At 44.8% G+C, this 19,189-nt stretch overlaps 1 protein-coding gene across 3 annotated transcripts; it reads left to right on the forward strand.

Moving 5' to 3' along the window:
• Positions 1-207: 207 nt before the first annotated feature.
• On the forward strand, positions 208-17,709 carry ppp1r16a (protein phosphatase 1, regulatory subunit 16A). Of its 3 annotated transcripts, XM_042298819.1 has the most exons (12): positions 208-434; positions 9,389-9,604; positions 10,094-10,393; positions 11,395-11,465; positions 12,035-12,180; positions 12,419-12,522; positions 13,707-13,831; positions 14,084-14,209; positions 14,324-14,399; positions 16,517-16,646; positions 16,812-16,974; positions 17,117-17,709. In XM_042298819.1, exons 3-12 carry the CDS (start codon positions 10,144-10,146, stop codon positions 17,606-17,608), a joined length of 1,683 nt encoding a protein of 560 aa, XP_042154753.1. In that variant the 5' UTR covers positions 208-434; positions 9,389-9,604; positions 10,094-10,143; the 3' UTR covers positions 17,609-17,709. The 3 variants fall into 3 exon arrangements, with proteins under 3 accessions (XP_042154753.1, XP_042154752.1, XP_042154751.1); XM_042298818.1 differs by having other exon boundaries at positions 208-529; positions 9,389-10,393; XM_042298817.1 differs by having other exon boundaries at positions 9,389-10,393.
• Positions 17,710-19,189: the final 1,480 nt, after the last annotated feature.

Below are 19,189 nucleotides of genomic sequence, written 5' to 3' on the forward strand. Positions count from 1 at the left end.
ATAAAAAAAATGTATTTTATTTTTTACAGCAGAGGCATTACAAGGAATGCTGTCGATGAATGCTCCATCTTCACATGCACCCGAGCCTGTTTATGGATGGGATTTGAACTGTGACTGAAGGAGTGAGATGTTTAAAAAAAAAAATTGTATAGCCTCGTGTTCCCACCCCATCCCGCAATGAAATATATTTGGTTTCAATACCCGTGCAGTAGATGGCGGCAATAGACCTACACCAATAGGTGTATTCTGCCAAACAACCTTAACAAGAAGAAGAAGAAGAATATGACAGCGCAGCGGTTGTTATGGAGAAGCATTTCCCCCGAGGGCTGGAGAAACATTGGAGAGCTGGCGTTGGGGACAGAAAGCAGCTGATCGGTTTCAGACGGGCTGAGAACACGAGCTCGCGCTTCTGTCAGACTGAATGAACTCCATAAGTAAGCAACATGCTTTGTATTTCATCGCCAATACATTTGAAAGTCGACATTTGAGCTACGCAAAGCAAACTTTTACCGCGACTGAATGAGGTTAGGTAAGTGAGTTGTGTTAGCAGCCTAGCGATAGCTTGGTTTCCTAATTAATTTGCATGGAAGGCATTACAAAATGGCAATGACGCACAGGTTGGCCACGGAGAGCGAGCGGTATGTTTGATGTAGCAGGTCGTTTATTATAAGCGATGTAGAAACCTTTGCCGATGACCAATTTAATTTAGTACGTCAGCTAACCAGCTGCATAGTTTTATGTGACTGGAGGATTAGATTTAGACTTTTGGCTGAACTAGACAGCTACCTAGCTACTTACTGCGTGTAGTGTAACCTGGCACCTAGCATGCTAGTCTCTTACCTGTAGCGTGCTAATTAAATCTGCTAACATCTACACACAGTGAAACAGATTTTTCATAATGATTCTGCTTGCTTACTATTCAAAGTTTGTAATGTATTGGTCAGTCATCAGACGTTTTCTGTTATTTTAGGAGGATAACTTGTTACATGATTGTAGACAGTTGTTAACATGTTCTATTCATGCAACAAGTTACTTGCATTTTTCAGTAGGCTAGCACTGCAAGACTTGTTTTGCCAGGTACCAAGTAAATAAGCATAGATAGATGTAGGGACCTTCTAGGCCATTTTAATGCCTTACTTTAGAATAGAAATTCAAGTCTATTGCATTTCTGTATCTTGTCCATGCGTTCTTTTCCAGGTCTGACTGTATGACGTTTTGGTGTATTATATTTGTGTGTGTCAAGGACCAACAGGCTATCAAGCCTAGAATTTATGTTATAAGAATGAAAATGACAATCGCACTTTGCACCTTATGTTGGCTGTCCCTACACTTAATGTCTGTGCAGCAAACATTTATGATACTGGTCATAGTGGTTCCTCTTTCCCTGGATTTGCATAAGTTAGCATTTGATTTTGTTTTCATGAAGAAACAGTCTATTGAAAGAGAGGAAGCAGGTCACATTTCTTATTGTACTTTAGAGAGATCTGGCAGACGAGAGGTAGAGGTTACACCTACTGCATGAATTTGAGTAGTGCACACTGCTGCACTCACATGTGTACACTATCAAAGATTGTGGAGATTAACACAATAGCTTAGGCCACATTGCAACATGGTACACACACTGGCCTACGTAAACTTCTGCTCTGTGGCTGACTGGTTTTTGGTTGACTTTAAATCTTGCTAACTCTTTTGAAAGAGGGTCTTGCCACTTTAAGGTCGTTATGTTGTCTGAACAATACAGACTTCATACAGCAAGGAGAGAGAACCATACCTAACCAAACGTCTTATCCAACCATAGGATAAACAATACTAGCTCCGCTTTTCTCTGCCTATCGATGTAGACCTAACTGCTGGGGACAATGTTCAGTTTTCAGAGGAGCCATATAGCCTTCACAAATCTGGCTGTCACTTATCCATCTCTAACTACTGTATAGCCTAATGATAAGACAGTGAGACGGTTGGGCTGATAAGCCTGGAAGGAGTTTATAACTACTGCACCCTGACTTTGACATTTCCTCTTCTTTTTTTGCCACCTACTGAACAAAACCCATTAAAATATTGCCTTTGGGTTTGTCTCCCTCCTGCCTTCCCATTCCTCTTTACCTCCATCACTGTCTTTCCTCCACATCCTCTTGCCTTAATTTCCCTCTGCTCCTCCGTCTGTCTTCCTCCGTCTGTCTTCCTCCGTCTGTCTTCCTCCGTCTGTCTTCCTCCGTCTGTCTTCCCCTGTAGCCTCAGAAGGCTGAGTGATTGTGTCTAACATGGCTAAAGGTCACTCCAGTCCACAACATGACAGGACTTCTGAAGTGTCATGTGTTAGTTGCTCATTAAACCATTTTAAAGCTGGGGATGGGGGGGGGAGGCCTTTCGGAAAATTGACCAGGAGATTAGACAACTGGGCAGTAGTTCAGGTGGCAGAATCATTCCAGAACACCATTGATTCAGCATTGTTAGCCTATATAAAAGCCAGGGATACAATGTACATGGGGTTGGTTCTTCCTGTCCTCTGATGGGACAGGAATGCTATTTAGGCCCAAGCTAAATCTAGCCAACATGTATGGTCAACTACCACTACCAATTGATATGTTGCTGGATTTATCATTATTGCCTATAAGGCTGCTTTAATCAGATTTCAAACCCATTTTTAGATTACATTTGTCTCCCTAACCAATACTTAGGCCTGTTTGTTACTAAGCCTAGGCCTATGTGGAACACAGGTTCACAGTAATCCCTGTTTTTGGCCTATAAAGTCCCTTTGAATACCTTACTCTATAGGCCTTACTCTGTAACTCATGTATGCACAAATGTGTAAGTCATTTGCTTTTTCTCTTGGGGACTAAACCACACAACAAATATTTTTGTGTGAGTATTCATAGTGAGGGCCAGTCACTGAGTGATTTGTTCCACAGAACCACCGGCCCTCCCTGTCCAGGCTGAGTCATTGACAAGGTGGCTCATGTTAAGTTCCAAGCATTCACCGACCAAACTCAAAGTACACTGATGATACATGAAGAATGCAGATGAGCAAACTAGGCCACCCAGAAGCGTATAAGCTGGTAGGGTGTACTACTGAGGTAGAGAAGAGATTCAGCAACACATGGAGGACAATGGAATCAAATAAAAAGCTTCTTTATTTAAAAAAGTAGAACCAACGCATTTCGATTTTTGGCCTCCAGGGGTTTTTTCCACCCCTGCCAGTGATTCCCAACCTGACGCATTCCTATACTTACTTGAATACTTACTGGGTAGGGTTAGGGAGTGACATGTCAAACTTTCAGTAGGCCTACCTAGTGGCACCCATTTTTAAAAGGTATGATAAACTGTCATCTGCTTGCTGCCAGAAGACAGTTTGTTTTACTATCTGGAAGTATGCCTGGTTGCATACATGAACTGAGATAGATACAGTGGGGCAAAAAAGTATTTAGTCCTCCACCAATTGTGCAAGTTCTCCCACTTAAAAAGATGAGGCCTGTAATTTTCATCATAGGTACACTTCAACTATGACAGACAAAATTAGAAAAAAAATCAAAGTTATATTTTGGTTTCATCTGACCATATGACATTCTCCCAATCTTCTTCTGGATCATCCAAATGCTCTCTAGCAAACTTCAGATGGACATGGACATGTACTGGCTTAAGCAGGGGGACACGTCTGGCACTGCAGGATTTGAGTCCCTGGCGGCGTAGTGTGTTACTGATGGTAGGCTTTGTTACTTTGGTCCCAGCTCTCTACAGGTCATTCACTAGGTCCCCCCGTGTGGTTCGGGGATTTTTGCTCACCGTTCTTGTGATCATTTTGACCCCACGGGGTGAGATCTTGCGTGGAGCCCCAGATCGAGGGAGATTATCAGTGGTCTTGTATGTTTCCATTTCCTAATAATTGCTCCCACAGTTGATTTCTTCAAACCAAGCTGCTTACCTATTGCAGATTCAGTCTTCCCAGCCTGATGCAGGTCTACAATTTTGTTTCTGGTGTCCTTTGACAGCTCTTTGGTCTTGGCCATAGTGGAGTTTGGAGTGTGACTGTTTGAGGTTGTGGACAGGTGTCTTTTATACTGATAACAAGTTCAAACAGGTGCCATTAATACAGGTAACGAGTGGAGGACAGAGGAGCCTCTTAAAGAAGAAGTTACAGGTCTGTGAGAGACAGAAATCATGCTTGTTTGTAGGTGACCGAATACTTATTTTCCACCATAATTTGCAAATAAATTCATAAAAAATCCTACAATGTGATTTTCTGGATTTTTTTTTCTCATTTTGTCTGTCATAGTTGAAGTGTACCTATGATGAAAATTACAGGCCTCTCATCTTTTTAAGTGGGAGAACTTGCACAATTGGTGGCTGACTAAATACTTTTTTGCCCCACTGTATACCTCATCAAGACCCTAAGTGAACATGAAGCTTAGCCTATATAATCACACTTGTTCAATTTCCATGAAACCTACACAGTGTCTAATTTCACCCTGGATAGCCAGTAGAATAGTCCTAGATATCAACTGATCAAATCAAATCTGACAAGGATAGGAAGAGGGCATGCTCATATTTCTGTGAATATAACCACCTGGTGGCTCATAAGTCATTTTGAAAGAGATAGTGGAATTACATAACAAACCATAGATATGATCAAGCCTCTCCCGGGGACAGGAAACATGTAGGCACATATCGCTGAACTTTGACCCTGTGTGTACACACAGTCCTTTATGGAGTTAGTTGCAGAGTGAGCTTTTAGGACGGAAGGACATCATTGCTCATCTTTTGTAGTTCAAATGCGACAAATAAAACAAACCAAGTCGCAGCCAGTCAGTCGAACAGCGAGCAAGTCTGAGAGACAGAACAGTATATTTACAGTTCTTTAGCCGAGCAGACAGGCCCACAGGAGATTCAGTTCAATAACAGCCACGGTTGTTAGAGAACATTAAAAAAAGCAGTGAGAATGCACTTCTCGCTCTACTCCACCCAGAACCTCCCACCCCTGAACCTCACAGCTTGTTCTTGCCGAAGACTGGCTCCACCCCAACCCTCCACAGAAATTACTACCTGCAAGAAAGAGTGTGTGAGGGATGAGTGGCTATTAAAAGTCCCTACACAGCAGTTTTATGTCAACATCAAATTATTTCTGGGTAACAATTAAGATCTTTACTTCAATAGATTTCCATTTAAAATGGGCAAAAATGGCTTTTTAGCGAAAAATATTTCTCAAGCAAGTATTTTGCCAGGACTGTCTGGGAGTGGTGTTAGTGGGGACAACTGAAAACAAGTTGTTACTGGCAGAGGGGTTTGAAAGTTGTTATTGGTCTATTAGCAAATGTAATGTATGGTGATGTCACCATGGAAACCTGCTGATTTGAAGTTCCTGTGTAGATAGTTGCTGGTTGAAAACACAATCAGGAAATAACACTGAACTAATGTACAGTGGGGCAAAAAAGTATTTTGTCAGCCACCAATTGTGCAAGTTCTCCAACTTAAAAAGATGAGAGGTCTGTAATTTTCATCATATGTACACTTCAACAATGACAGACAAAATGAGAAAAAAAATCCAGAAAATCACATTGTAGGATTTTTAATGAATTTATTTGCAAATTATGGTGGAAAATAAGTATTCGGTCACCTACAAACAAGCAAGATTTCTGACTCTCACAGACCTGTAACTTCTTCTTTAAGAGGTTCCTCTGTCGTCCTCTCGTTACCTGTATTAATGGTACCTGTTTGAACTTGTTATCAGTATAAAAGACACCTGTCCACAACCTCAAACAGTCACACTCCAAACTCCACTATGGCCAAGACCAAAGAGCTGTCAAAGGACACCAGAAACACAATTGTAGACCTGCACCAGGCTGGGAAGACTGAATCTGCAATAGGAAAGCAGCTTGGTTTGAAGAAATCAACTGTGGGAGCAATTATTAGGAAATGGAAGACATACAAGACCACTGATAATCTCCCTCGATCTGGGGCTCCACGCAAGATCTCACCCCGTGGGGTCAAAATGATCACAAGAACGGTGAGCAAATATCCCAGGACCACACGGGGGGACCTAGTGAATGACATGCAGAGAGCTGGGACCAAAGTAACAAAGCCTACCATTTTTTTTTTTAACCTTTTTATTTAAATAGACAAGTCAGTTAATTAAGAACAAATTCTTATTTTCAATGACAACCCACTGTTCCTAGGCTAACTGCCTGTTCAGGGGCAGAACGACAGATTTGTACCTTGTCAGCTCACTTTGTCAGTCCAACACTTTAACCACTAGGCTACCCTGCCGCCCCGGCAGTAACGCACTATGCCGCCAGGGACTCAAATCCTGCAGTGCCAGACGTGTCCCCCTGCTTAAGCCAGTACATGTCCAGGCACGTCTGAAGTATGCTAGAGAGCATTTGGATGATCCAGAAGAAGATTGGGATAATGTCAGATGAAACCAAAATATAACATTTTGGTAAAAACTCAACTCGTCGTGTTTGGAGGACAAAGAATGCTGAGTTGCATCCAAAGAACACCATACCTACTGTGAAGCATGGGGGTGGAAGCATCATGCTTTGGGGCTGTTTTTCTGCAAAGGGACCAGGGCGACTGATCCGTGTAAAGGAAAGAATGAATGGGGCCATGTATCGTGAGATTTTGAGTGAACCTCCTTCCATCAGCAAGGGCATTGAAGATTAAATGTGGCTGGGGTCTTTCAGCATGACCATGATCCCAAACACACCGCCCGGGCAACGAAGGAGTGGCTTCGTAAGAAGCATTTCAAGGTCCTGGAGTGGCCTAGCCAGTCTCCAGATCTCAACCCCATAGAAAATCTTGGGAGGGAGATGCAAGTCCGTGTTGCCCAGCAACAGCCCCAAAACATCACTGCTCTAGAGATCTGCATGGAGGAATGGGCCAAAATACCAGCAACAGTGTGTGAACCTTGTGAAGACTTACAGAAAACGTTTGACCTCTGTCATTGCCAACAAAGGGTATATAACAAAGTATTGAGAAACTTTTGTTATTGACCAAATACTTATTTTCCACCATAATTTGCAAATAAATTCATTAAAAATCCTACAATGTGATTTTCTGCATTTTTTTTCTCATTTTGTCTGTCATAGTGGAAGTGTACCTATGATGACAGTTACAGGCCTCATCTTTTTAAGTGGGAGAACATGCACAATTGGTGGCTGACTAAATACTTTTTTGCCCCACTGTAATGATAAGAGGTAAAGGGGTTTATCTCCATGTTGATTGACAGCATTACTGGGAGAACTGTCAGCCAAAGACCGTGAGATTAGGCAGGAAGGGGAAGTTAGCGGTTTTGTGATTTAGGCCAACATAACGTGCAAAGATGTAGACATGCAGACACATGCACTTCTGTCAGGCTCACACAGATCAGTCTTCACTCTGCAATTGAACATGCTCGTGACTTTCAGCAGTACAGAGGGGCACAAAGATGGGTGATGACACGCATGCATAGAAAGTTCTTAAATCCCTGGTTCACATGGTGTGTTCCTAGTGCGAACAGCAAACACAGTAAACCGGTTTTATGAACAGGGTTGTGGGATTGAGGACAAACACAGACATGAAGACCAGTAGTTCTCATGTCTACATCACTGTTTTCAATGCAAAAAGTTCATTTAAAATATAGGCATACAACTGGTGTGGTGCTGTATTTTGTAAATGCTGATTGCGGTTTTATTTCGGTGGCATTGTGGTTTGTTTTTAAATAGTTTATAGTGCTTTCTTCTGCTCCTGAAGTAAAGTCCCTAAAGGGATTGTGGGGGACATGGCCTCCATCCATTCCTCTTCCAAATCTCCTTAAGTGTCTGTAAAGGATGAGTCTTCTCTCTCTGTGTTCACTGTGGTGGGGAAGTAGGCCTTGAAGGGTTACGCTACTTAATGCTCACTGATTACAAACGGTTCTGTGGTGTGTGTGTGTGTGGACACTAGACCGCCACAGTTGACTGGTTTACCATGGTGATTTAGCCTATAGTCTGTTAGCCTATGCATCAGCAGCTGGTTTGTGTGTGTATATGGCTGCTTAGTCAGTCTGTAGGTGCTGTTGAAGGAAGAACAAGTAGGTAGGAAACAGTTAAGTTCTCTGGGGGTGTATTCCTATATTTGAATAGGAATACCAGTATGCTGGAATACCAGTATGCTGTGTGTTTCATGTGCCCTGACCGGGACACTTTATTAGTGTGTGAGGGTGAGTAAACATTCTGAATCCAAGGAAATCCTTACACTGTGGTCTGGGCGCTGACAATGTCCAGGTCATCCTAAATATAGTTTGTGACAAAAGTGTCCCTAAAGCAAGTCTACTTATTATGAAGTGTCTTGCCATCTGCAGAGGAGGGTGTCAGGAACAGCTTGTCTTCATACTGACAGATCTTTGATGTATTGTCCTCGTCCACCCCTTAGGTAGACCTCAGTTTGGTGTTGTTTCCCTGGTCCTGCCAGATCTTTGATGTATTGTCCTCGTCCACCCCTCAGGTAGACCTCAGTCGTTTCCCTGGTCCTGCCTGCTATCTCGGTCTCCCTGAGTGCGTCTAATTGACCTTCCTCTCAGCGACTCACAGGCCAGGCTAAATAATGGATGAGGTGCCTGGAAAGAGCGGCTGGCGTGTATGGCCGGGACGATACCAGTATCGCGATACGAGTTAGTATCGTGGCAAGGAAACAAAAAAACAAAGCTGATTTAACGTCTTTAGGAGAACTGCCCTAATGTTGGAAACAAACATCATTATGTTGTCATCCAGAGTCACATGTATTTATTTTCTAAACTACAGCACAATATGTTACATACAGCAGGTTATTAAAGGGGCAATGAGAGGTCTGCTTCATGTTTACATTTTTGCCACTGAAAACTATTGTGATACTGGTATCATCACATCTCTACTACTTCATTAATTTAATCTGTTATACTGTGTGTGTGAAATTTAGTTACGGTTTAGGTTCAGTTTCGAGGCAATTATCAACTGGGCAGGGCACCTTCAACTGTCGGGGGGAGGAGGGGAGCAGGCCCTACCAGTCGGGGCGGCAGCAGGGGAAAACCATTCAAAAAATGACGTCCTCCTAATACAGAAAATATTGCGAAACTGGTGTGAGATGCTACATACCTGGATAAACAGGGAGGACAGCCAGAAGGGCCACTGCTAGCCTAGCACTTAGCACCCAAACAAGTGTCAAGTACTACAGCCCAACTAATTACCACCCTACAACATCCCTCCCTGATCCGTCCTCTCACACTAACCAACCACAGAGCGTGCTGTGCTGAAGCCGAGGTGGTGCTGCGCAGGGCAGGCAGGGTGTGTCAATCATTAATGAATGGCGTCCCATCTCCGGTTTCCTCAGGCAGGGAGGGAGAGTGGGACTGGTTCAAGATTGTGTACATTACGGTAACAGTGAACTCTCTCTCTGTCTCCAGGTGTCAGGGGAGGGAGGTAGAATGTTATGTATTCTCAGCAGCACAATGGATCCTTGAGACGCCTTGATGCCGGACTCTTCCTGGTTTCTGAAGCACCACCTGCACTGGCCTATTACAGGACTAGAAGACTGACAAGTGATCCAATCCCATGCAGCCCCCCACCTCTGACCAACCTCTGCCCTTTCATTCTCTCGTACTATTGCACTCTGAATTAAGGTTCCGTGCAGTATTAGTTCAAAAGTCTTTATTTAAATGTTTTTACCTCATTGATATTGTTTTTTAATTTTGTTTTTTTAATATACCGGGACCTCACGATACAATACTTAGGCGCCGATATGTACTGTGTTTCTCATGATTCTATAGTTATTGTGATTTTATTGGCATTTGATGTTCCAAACATATTGTTCACCACATGTCGGCTGCAGAGAGTCTAGAGAAAGCATGATAAAATGAGTTTTGATCATTCATGGAAATAAGTGCTGAGAACATGTTGGCTCATTATTTAAGAAGAAGATGGAGAACAAGTTATAGGATGGCGAGTGCTAGTTAACGCTTCCTAGCAAGAAAAATAAATTACAAATCGAAAGTGGCGCTTTATAATGGAACTATATCGATTTATAATATTTTTTTTAGCGGCGATATGGATTTAAGGACTGAAATATGGTTCAAAGTTATTTTTCTTCACTTTCTACTGCTAAAATCCAGAACCAGATCAGACCAGTGAAACAGGACAACAGAGGGGGGAGGGGGTGGGCATGGCGGAGCACGGCGAGCTGCTCGGTGAGATGGCCACGATTGGGCGTCTGAGCGCCACGGAGCGCTTGAAGCATGCCCAGAAGCGGCGCGCCCAGCAGCTAAAAGGCTGGGCCCAGATGGACAAGGACATGGCCCGCGGTGCGGGCAAGGCCAGCCAGAAAAGCAACAAGAAGGGGCGCACGCGCAGGGTGGTCTTCCCCAACAACATCACTCTGCTGGAGGCTGCAGCCCGCAATGACCTGGAGGAGGGTGAGTCAGTCAGCACACCACTATGGGACGGTTTCAGAAACCGATTTTTAAGCCTAGTCTTGGGTTAAAAAAGCATGCTCAATGGAGAATCTCTTCATTAAAAGTGCTTTTAAATCCAGGATTAGGTTTAGGATAATCCATGTCTGGGAAACGGGCCATAGGTTTTATTCTACCAAAGGAATTCCCACTACCCCTTAGAAAAGCCTGTAGTTAACACTCTCACTGTTTTTCATGGTTGCTGTTCTTCAAAGTAACATGAATAGTGGCAGGGCAGTTGCACAGCACGACCGCTCTATAAACACAAGTTACACAAGAAATCATTCATGCATATTTTACGTGAGACGCATCATACTTTTAGGCTTATCAGAACGGGCGTTTGGTTTCAATGGTGCTTTTGTTAGCACACCTGATTATGGCTAATTATAGCGGAAACTTAACCTCTGCTCTTGCAACGCAATCAAAAGTTTATCTGAAATGTATACAACAGGTGGGTCAAATCCTGCATTCTGATTGGTTAAAACCACATTCCAGACGATTCCACCGGCTAAAGCTATGACTCTGTAACACATTAGTGTTCCATTTCACTGTGAAATCCACTGTCTCATCAGCCCAGCCAGACACAGGCAATTCCTAAAAGTTGATCTCCACTGTAAAACTCATCTAGACATTATTTCCTCTTTTTTTAAGACATATATATTGTGTGGATTGTTTATTGTTAGATGTTACTGCACTGTTGGCGCTAGGAGCACAAGCATTTCCCTACACCAGCAATAACATCTGCTAAATATGTGTATGCGACCAATAAAATTTGATTTGAAGACTAGTATTTGGTTTCCAACTGCAGAGATTTGCATAAACCTTGCTGTGCCTCTCGACTCGGTCCTAACAACACCGTTCCAATATCCTCCAAACACCGGCTTCTCGGGCAATATCACTTAACTAAGATTCATAGTGTGACTTACTGGAGTTCTAGTGAATAATGGCCATGTGTTTCTCTGCAGTGAGGGAGCTGCTGAACGGTGGAGTCAGTCCAGATCTGTACAACGAGGACGGACTCACTGCCCTTCACCAGGTACACACACACACAGTCCGACGTCTGCCCGCTTGGTCACCCTGTGTGTGTTTTATGTTTAGTGTGGTTCTCAACACTGTAAGTACTGTCTGTGTGGGGTGTCGATCTAAAATCACAGTTTATGTAAACACTAGAATGTTTTCACACTGCTTCTAGAGCTAGACATGTAACTGCTGCTCTGCTTTGGGCTGGCTCTTACATTCCTAGACCGTTGGGAAGGATCGATTGGATTGTGACCCCCCCCCTTCATAGCACTACTGGGATGTTTGGAAACGTCTACCAACACACCAACAAGAAAATACACTGCTCTCCTTGGAAATAAAACACACACCCTACATGTACATGTTAGCCCCCCCCACACACTGTAAATGTGTAAGAGTGGCACTAGAGAGCACAGTGCTCTCTTTATAGTCATGAAGTATTTCTTCCCTCCAGACAAAATGTAATGTGTTTACTTAGTAAAAGGCTGGAGGCCTGAACCTGTGCAAATTCAGTTTACTCTGCAGTTGACCGTGTGTGTGTGTGTGTGTGTTATGCCCGGTGTGTGTCTGTCTGCGTTCCCCCTGTAGTGCTGTATTGATGACTTTGTGGAGCTGGTACAGTGTCTGTTGGATGCCGGGGCCAGTGTGAACGCCTGTGACAGTGAGCTGTGGACGCCGCTTCACGCTGCTGCCACCTGTGGACACACAGACCTGGTGCAGCTCCTTGTGCAGTCGTGAGTCACAAACACCTCAACACGACACACTAATCTACACAGTTACAATGTACTGTGCAGAATGCGGAGGGCTTTAAAATGTACAAATAGTTTTGACCCATTCCTCTGGGTGAAGTTCAACAACTTCTTCCCTTTCTTCAGACACTATTGTAGAGTTCAGACATCCTTATCATTTCCAAGTAGGCTGTGATAACGATGTGTGTGCTTCTGGTGTAACGTTCTGCTTGTCTGTGTGCAGTGGAGCAGAGCTGCTGGCTGTCAACGCTGATGGCAACATGCCCTATGACCTTTGTGAGGACGAGGCCACTCTGGAGCTGCTAGAGATGGTCATGGCAGAGCAGGGTCAGTAGGGAGACTAAAAACCAACCTGATTTTTTTATATTTTTTTTATCCCCCCTCCCAGACTCATCCTCTCTTTACATTTCTAACCATACACTCACCCTCTCACCATGGCTACAGCCCTTAGCCACAACCCTGTAACCATAGCTACAGTTGAAGTTGTAAATTTACATGCACCTTAGCCAAATAGATTTAAACTCAGTTTTTTCACAATTTCTAACATTTAATCCTCGTAAAAAGTCCATGTTTTAGGCCAGTTAGGATCCCCATTTATTTCAGCTTTTATTTATTTCATCACATTCCCAGTGGGACAGAAGTTTACATACTAATTGAGTATTTGGTTCCATTGCCTTTAAATTGTTTAACTTGGGTCAAACATTTTGGGTAGCCTTCCACAAGCTTCCCACGATAATTTGGGCCCATTCCTCCTGACAGAGCTGGTGTAACTGAGTCAGGTTTGTAGGCCTCCTTGCTCACACACGCTTTTTCAGTTCTGCCCACGAATTTTCTATAGGATTGAGGTCAGGGCGTTGTGATGGCCACTCCAATACCTTGACTTTGTTGTCCTTAAGCCATTTTGCCACAACTTTGGAAATATGCTTGGGGTCATTGTCCATTTGGAAGACCCATTTGCGACCAAGCTTTAACTTCCTGACTGATGTCTTGAGACGTTGCTTCAATATATCCACATAATTTTCCATCCTCATGATGCCATCAATTTTTTTTGTGAAGTGCAGCAGTTCCACAGGTAAACCTCCAATTGACTCAAATGATGTCAATTAGCCTATCAGAAGCTTCTAAAGCCATGACATCATTTTCTTGAATTTCCCAAGCTGTTTAAAGGCACAGTCAACTTAGTGTATGTAAACCTCTGACCCACTGGAATTTTGATACAGTGAATTATAAGAAAAACAATCTGTCTGTAAACAATTGTTGGAAAAATTGCTTGTGTCATGTACAAAGTAGATGTCCTAACCGACTTGCCAAAACTATAGTTTGTTAACAAGACATTTGTGGAGTGGTTGAAAAACAAATTTTAGTGACTCCAACCTAAGTGTATGTAAACTTCCGACTTCAACTGTACCTGGAAGTTGCAATCCCCTCTACGAGCCTTACTTAAACCCAGTCCATGTCAAATCAACAATGGTCTGTGTGGAAGAACTCACACTTGCTGTGTGTCTGTGCAGGTATAACCCAGGACCGTATAAACCGGTGTCGTGGGGCTAAGGAGATGAATATGCTCACAGATCTTCGAGTGCTGGTTCAGAATGGAGCGGACCTGAACGCTCAGGATGACAACGGGGCCACGCTGGTGAGACACTCACATTCAAATAGATGTTTTCCCCCTCTAATCAGGGACTGATTTTAGATTTGGGCACCAGGTGGGTACAATTTCAATATCGGGTAGAACAGAAAACCAGCGGTACTCTGAACCTCATGGTTTTGGATTTGAATACCCTGCTTTAACCCTGAAAACATACCTGGCTGGGGAGATTTTCTAGTATTATGATCATATCTTCACTTCACCACTGGGACGAAAGGTTGACTAACAATTCCCCTCCAGCTGCACATAGCGGCGGCTAACGGCTACTTGTTGGTGGGGGAGCTGCTACTGGAGCACCGGGCCAAGGTGGAGCAGAAGGACACAGACGGCTGGACACCACTCCACGCCGCCTCCTGCTGGGGACAGGTCAGTATTGTAGCACTCTGAGAACAGGCTAGAACGAAGCCCCCTATCTCAACGGTCATGTTATGCGAAATGGATGGCTCACTGACCTGAACGTACTGGCGTCTGTTTCCCTAGATTCTGATGGTGGAGCAGCTGGTGGCTCATGGGGCCAGTCTCAACACCAAGTCTGTCCTGGAAGAGACACCGTTGGGTAACAACATCACATGTTTACATTTGAGTCATTTAGCAGACGCTCTTAACCAGAGAGACTTCAGATAGCTAGGTGGGACAACCACATATCACAGGCAGAGAAGGTACACCTTTCCTCAATAACGTAGCTATCAGTAGTCAGAGCTAGAAGTGGGGGTCAAGTGCTGGTAATTTATATTATTTTATTTTTTACATCCTGTAGTTAGACTGTGGGGATGTGATGGGCAATGACACAGAACCCTTGTATAGGTTGACTTATTACCTGTTATCTTGATAGATAATAGTCCTCAAATCAAATGTTATTGGTCACATACACGTGTTTAGCAGATGTTATTGTGGGTGTAGCGAAATGCCTGTCAATGTCAGAAAGGCCGACATAAGATACAGTAGATGACCAAGATGGCACACACAGCATCACCATGTATCAAAATGTAAGCCTGAATGGGGAAGGATTCGACAGAAATGTCTTCTGCATTTACCCCTCTGAATCAGAGAGGTGCGGGGAGCTGCCTTAATGGATGTCATTGGCGCCCAGGGAGCAGTTGTTGTTGGGGGTTAACTGTATGGGGAGGACATGTCCTGACTCCGTTGTGTTTTCTGTCTGTGGTAGATGTGTGTGCTGACGAGGAGGTGGGGGTTAACTGTATGGGGAGGACATGTCCTGACTCCGTTGTGTTTTCTGTCTGTGGTAGATGTGTGTGCTGACGAGGAGGTGGGGGTTAACTGTATGGGGAGGACATGTCCTGACTCCGTTGTGTTTTCTGTCTGTGGTAGATGTGTGTGCTGACGAGGAGGTGGGGGTTAACTGTATGGGGAGGACATGTCCTGACTCCGTTGTGTTTTCTGTCTGTGGTAGATGTGTGTGCTGACGAGGAGGTGGGGGTTAACTGTATGGGGAGAACATATCCTGACTCCGTTGTGTTTTCTGTCTGTGGTAGATGTGTGTGCTGACGAGGAGGTGGGGGTTAACTGTATGGGGAGAACATATCCTGACTCCGTTGTGTTTTCTGTCTGTGGTAGATGTGTGTGCTGACGAGGAGGTGGGGGTTAACTGTATGGGGAGAACATATCCTGACTCCGTTGTGTTTTCTGTCTGTGGTAGATGTGTGTGCTGACGAGGAGGTGGGGGTTAACTGTATGGGGAGGACATGTCCTGACTCCGTTGTGTTTTCTGTGTGTGCTGACGAGGAGGTGGGGGTTAACTGTATGTTTTCTGTGTGTGCTGACGAGGAGGTGGGGGTTAACTGTATGGGGAGGACATGTCCTGACTCCGTTGTGTTTTCTGTGTGTGCTGACGAGGAGGTGGGGGTTAACTGTATGGGGAGGACATGTCCTGACTCCGTTGTGTTTTCTGTCTGTGGTAGATGTGTGTGCTGACGAGGAGGTGGGGGTTAACTGTATGGGGAGGACATGTCCTGACTCCGTTGTGTTTTCTGTCTGTGGTAGATGTGTGTGCTGACGAGGAGGTGGGGGTTAACTGTATGGGGAGGACATGTCCTGACTCCGTTGTGTTTTCTGTCTGTGGTAGATGTGTGTGCTGACGAGGAGGTGGGGGTTAACTGTATGGGGAGAACATATCCTGACTCCGTTGTGTTTTCTGTCTGTGGTAGATGTGTGTGCTGACGAGGAGGTGGGGGTTAACTGTATGGGGAGAACATGTCCTGACTCCGTTGTGTTTTCTGTGTGTGCTGACGAGGAGGTGGGGGTTAACTGTATGTTTTCTGTGTGTGCTGACGAGGAGGTGGGGGTTAACTGTATGGGGAGGACATGTCCTGACTCCGTTGTGTTTTCTGTGTGTGCTGACGAGGAGGTGGGGGTTAACTGTATGGGGAGGACATGTCCTGACTCCGTTGTGTTTTCTGTCTGTGGTAGATGTGTGTGCTGACGAGGAGGTGGGGGTTAACTGTATGGGGAGAACATATCCTGACTCCGTTGTGTTTTCTGTCTGTGGTAGATGTGTGTGCTGACGAGGAGGTGGGGGTTAACTGTATGGGGAGAACATATCCTGACTCCGTTGTGTTTTCTGTCTGTGGTAGATGTGTGTGCTGACGAGGAGGTGGGGGTTAACTGTATGGGGAGGACATGTCCTGACTCCGTTGTGTTTTCTGTCTGTGGTAGATGTGTGTGCTGACGAGGAGGTGAGAGTCAAGCTGATGGAGCTGAAGCACAAACACGACGCAATCATGAAGAGTCATGACCGACACAAGGGCACCTTGCAGAGACGAGCCTCCAGCACTGGCAGCAGAGGGTGAGTGGGGAGGGGGGGTTGAACAATAGAGAGGATTAGTTCAAGGTTTAAAGATGGAAGGTTAAGAGCAGATGAGGGTTTTGTTAAGACACAGGCAAAGCCTCAGCCTCTTGTCAGTTTGTAGCTGTGTCTACAGTGTCTGTCTGTCGCCCCCTGTCTGAGCAGTAAGGTGGTGCGGCGTGTGAGCGTCAACGAGCGTTCCAGCCTGTACCGGCGGGAGCACCACAAGGAGGCCATGGTGTGGCAGGAGAGAGGCCGGCAGGCCGAGCCGCAGGACGACGACGAGGACAGACAGACGGACAACGAGCTCCACCACCACGTTGCCATGGTGAGTTGTACTGTTATTTCTGTCATAGCAACAACACCAGGACAAACTGCTACCATGTTCAGTCGACATTGACAATAGAGGATATGATTCAGAGTTGATGGGTGAATGTGTCATATTAACTGTGTTGCTCTGGCTTTCTCAGGCTGCAGGTACCATGTCGAGGCTGGAGAATGAGGAGGGAGCGGAGAGGAAGTCTAGTCTGGGGAACGGTGGGACGCCCCTTGCCCTCTCGGCATCTGTCCCAGGGGAGCAGTGGAGTAGAGGCCGGATGGACCGCAGTGCCTCCTACCAGCTGAGCCCTGCCTCAGGGTCTGGGGGGGAAAGGGACAACATGACCCTGGAGAAATCCCACCAGACTCTAGCGGACCTGAAACGCCAGCGGGCTGCGGCCAAGCTCAACAAGTACCCAGCCCCACCTCTACTCCCTCCCTCAGAGGAGGAGCCTCCCTCTCCCACCCCTCTGCAGGAGGTGACCCCCTCCCGAGCCGCCCAGGAGACCCCCAACACAGAGGTGGCCTTTCCCAGCGCTGTGTACTTCACTCCAGCCAGTGGGGACCCGCCCCTGCTCAAACTACGAGCCCCAGAGGAGGACACGTCCAACATCACCAAGGAGCCCTGCTGTGGAATCATGTAGAGACATACAAACACTCCCAAGCCACAATGTAGAGACACACAAACACTCCCAAGCCACAATGTAGAGACACACAAACACTCCCAAGCCACAATGTAGAGACACACAAACACTCCCAAGCCACAATGTAGAGACACACAAACACTCCCAAGCCACAATGTAGAGACACACAAACACTCCCAAGCCACAATGTAGAGACACACAAACACTCCCAAGCCACAATGTAGAGACACACAAACACTCCCAAGCCACAATGTAGAGACACACAAACACTCCCAAGCCACAATGTAGAGACACACAAACACTCCCAAGCCACAATGTAGAGACTCACACACACTCCCAAGCCACAATGTAGAGACACACACACACTCCCAAGCACCCACTGCCTGACTGGAAATTAGGGATGTGTAACACTCCTATGTGACAAACCGATTTCAAGTCAAAACACTACGGTGACCACCAGATATACTTTTTAAGGATTCATTGCAGTTTGATTCATTCTAAGCATATTATTTGGTTCTGTCAATATTCCGTTGAATGTTTGGTCTTAACTCCATTTTAGTAAATGTAGTAGTACATTTTATCTACTTGCACAGATTTATTTTAAACCTTCCTTCCTGAAAATATGTCAAACATTTAATATATGAGCACTTAATGTAATGTTCCTCATTGCTCCTCTGAGGGTGTGGCCAGAGGGGTCTATTTGGATCTCAGGAGACCTTATGTGGCCACCTGGTGGCTTTTTAGGCTGTGTGTAGAGACTTACAGATACCAGTATTACTCTTGCAATAGCACTGAGTACGTTCCTCTTAAGTCCCTTTTTTCATGTGTGTTTGGGGCAGTTCAATAAGAGTTCTCACACAGGATGTATCAAGCACATACGATATGAATTGGTCATCTGACTTCAGTGAGTAAGATGCCCCTTTTCTGCTTTGAATAAGCACAAGAGCAGAATGAACCAAACCTGACTATTATGCTTTTTTTCAAGCTGATATTTGGACCAATGAATGATTTTTCCTACTTATGATTGACTGAACATGATTTGAGATGTGCACTATTGATTGAAGGGAAGCATGGATTATGATCGAGAGTGAGGCGATTTCCTAAAGTGATTGATACAAAAGGGTACGTGATAGCATTTATTGATCTGACAGTGCATCCTGAAAGTATTCAGACCCCTTGACTTTTTTCCAAATTTTGTTTCATTACAGCCTTATTCTAGTTTTTTTTTCCCTCAATCTACACACAATACCCCATAATGACAAAGCAAATTTATTACAAATAAAAAAACAGATATCACTTTTACACAAGTATTCAGACCCTTTACTCAGTACTTTTTTGAAGCACCTTTGGCAGGGATTACAGCTTCGAGTCTTGGGTATGACGCTACAATGTCATGCTTCAACATAAGGATGGTATTGGCCAGGTGTTGAGCAGTGCCTGGTTTCCTCCAGATGTGACGCTTGGCTTTCAGGCCAAAAGTTCAATCTTGTTTTCATCAGACCAGAAAATGTTGTTTCTCCTGGTCTGAGTCCTTTAAGTGCCTTTTGGCAAACTCCAAGCGGCCTGTTATGTGCCTTTTAC

Source organism: Oncorhynchus tshawytscha, linkage group LG16, assembly GCF_018296145.1.
Source record: "Oncorhynchus tshawytscha isolate Ot180627B linkage group LG16, Otsh_v2.0, whole genome shotgun sequence".
Taxonomy (NCBI): domain Eukaryota; kingdom Metazoa; phylum Chordata; class Actinopteri; order Salmoniformes; family Salmonidae; genus Oncorhynchus; species Oncorhynchus tshawytscha.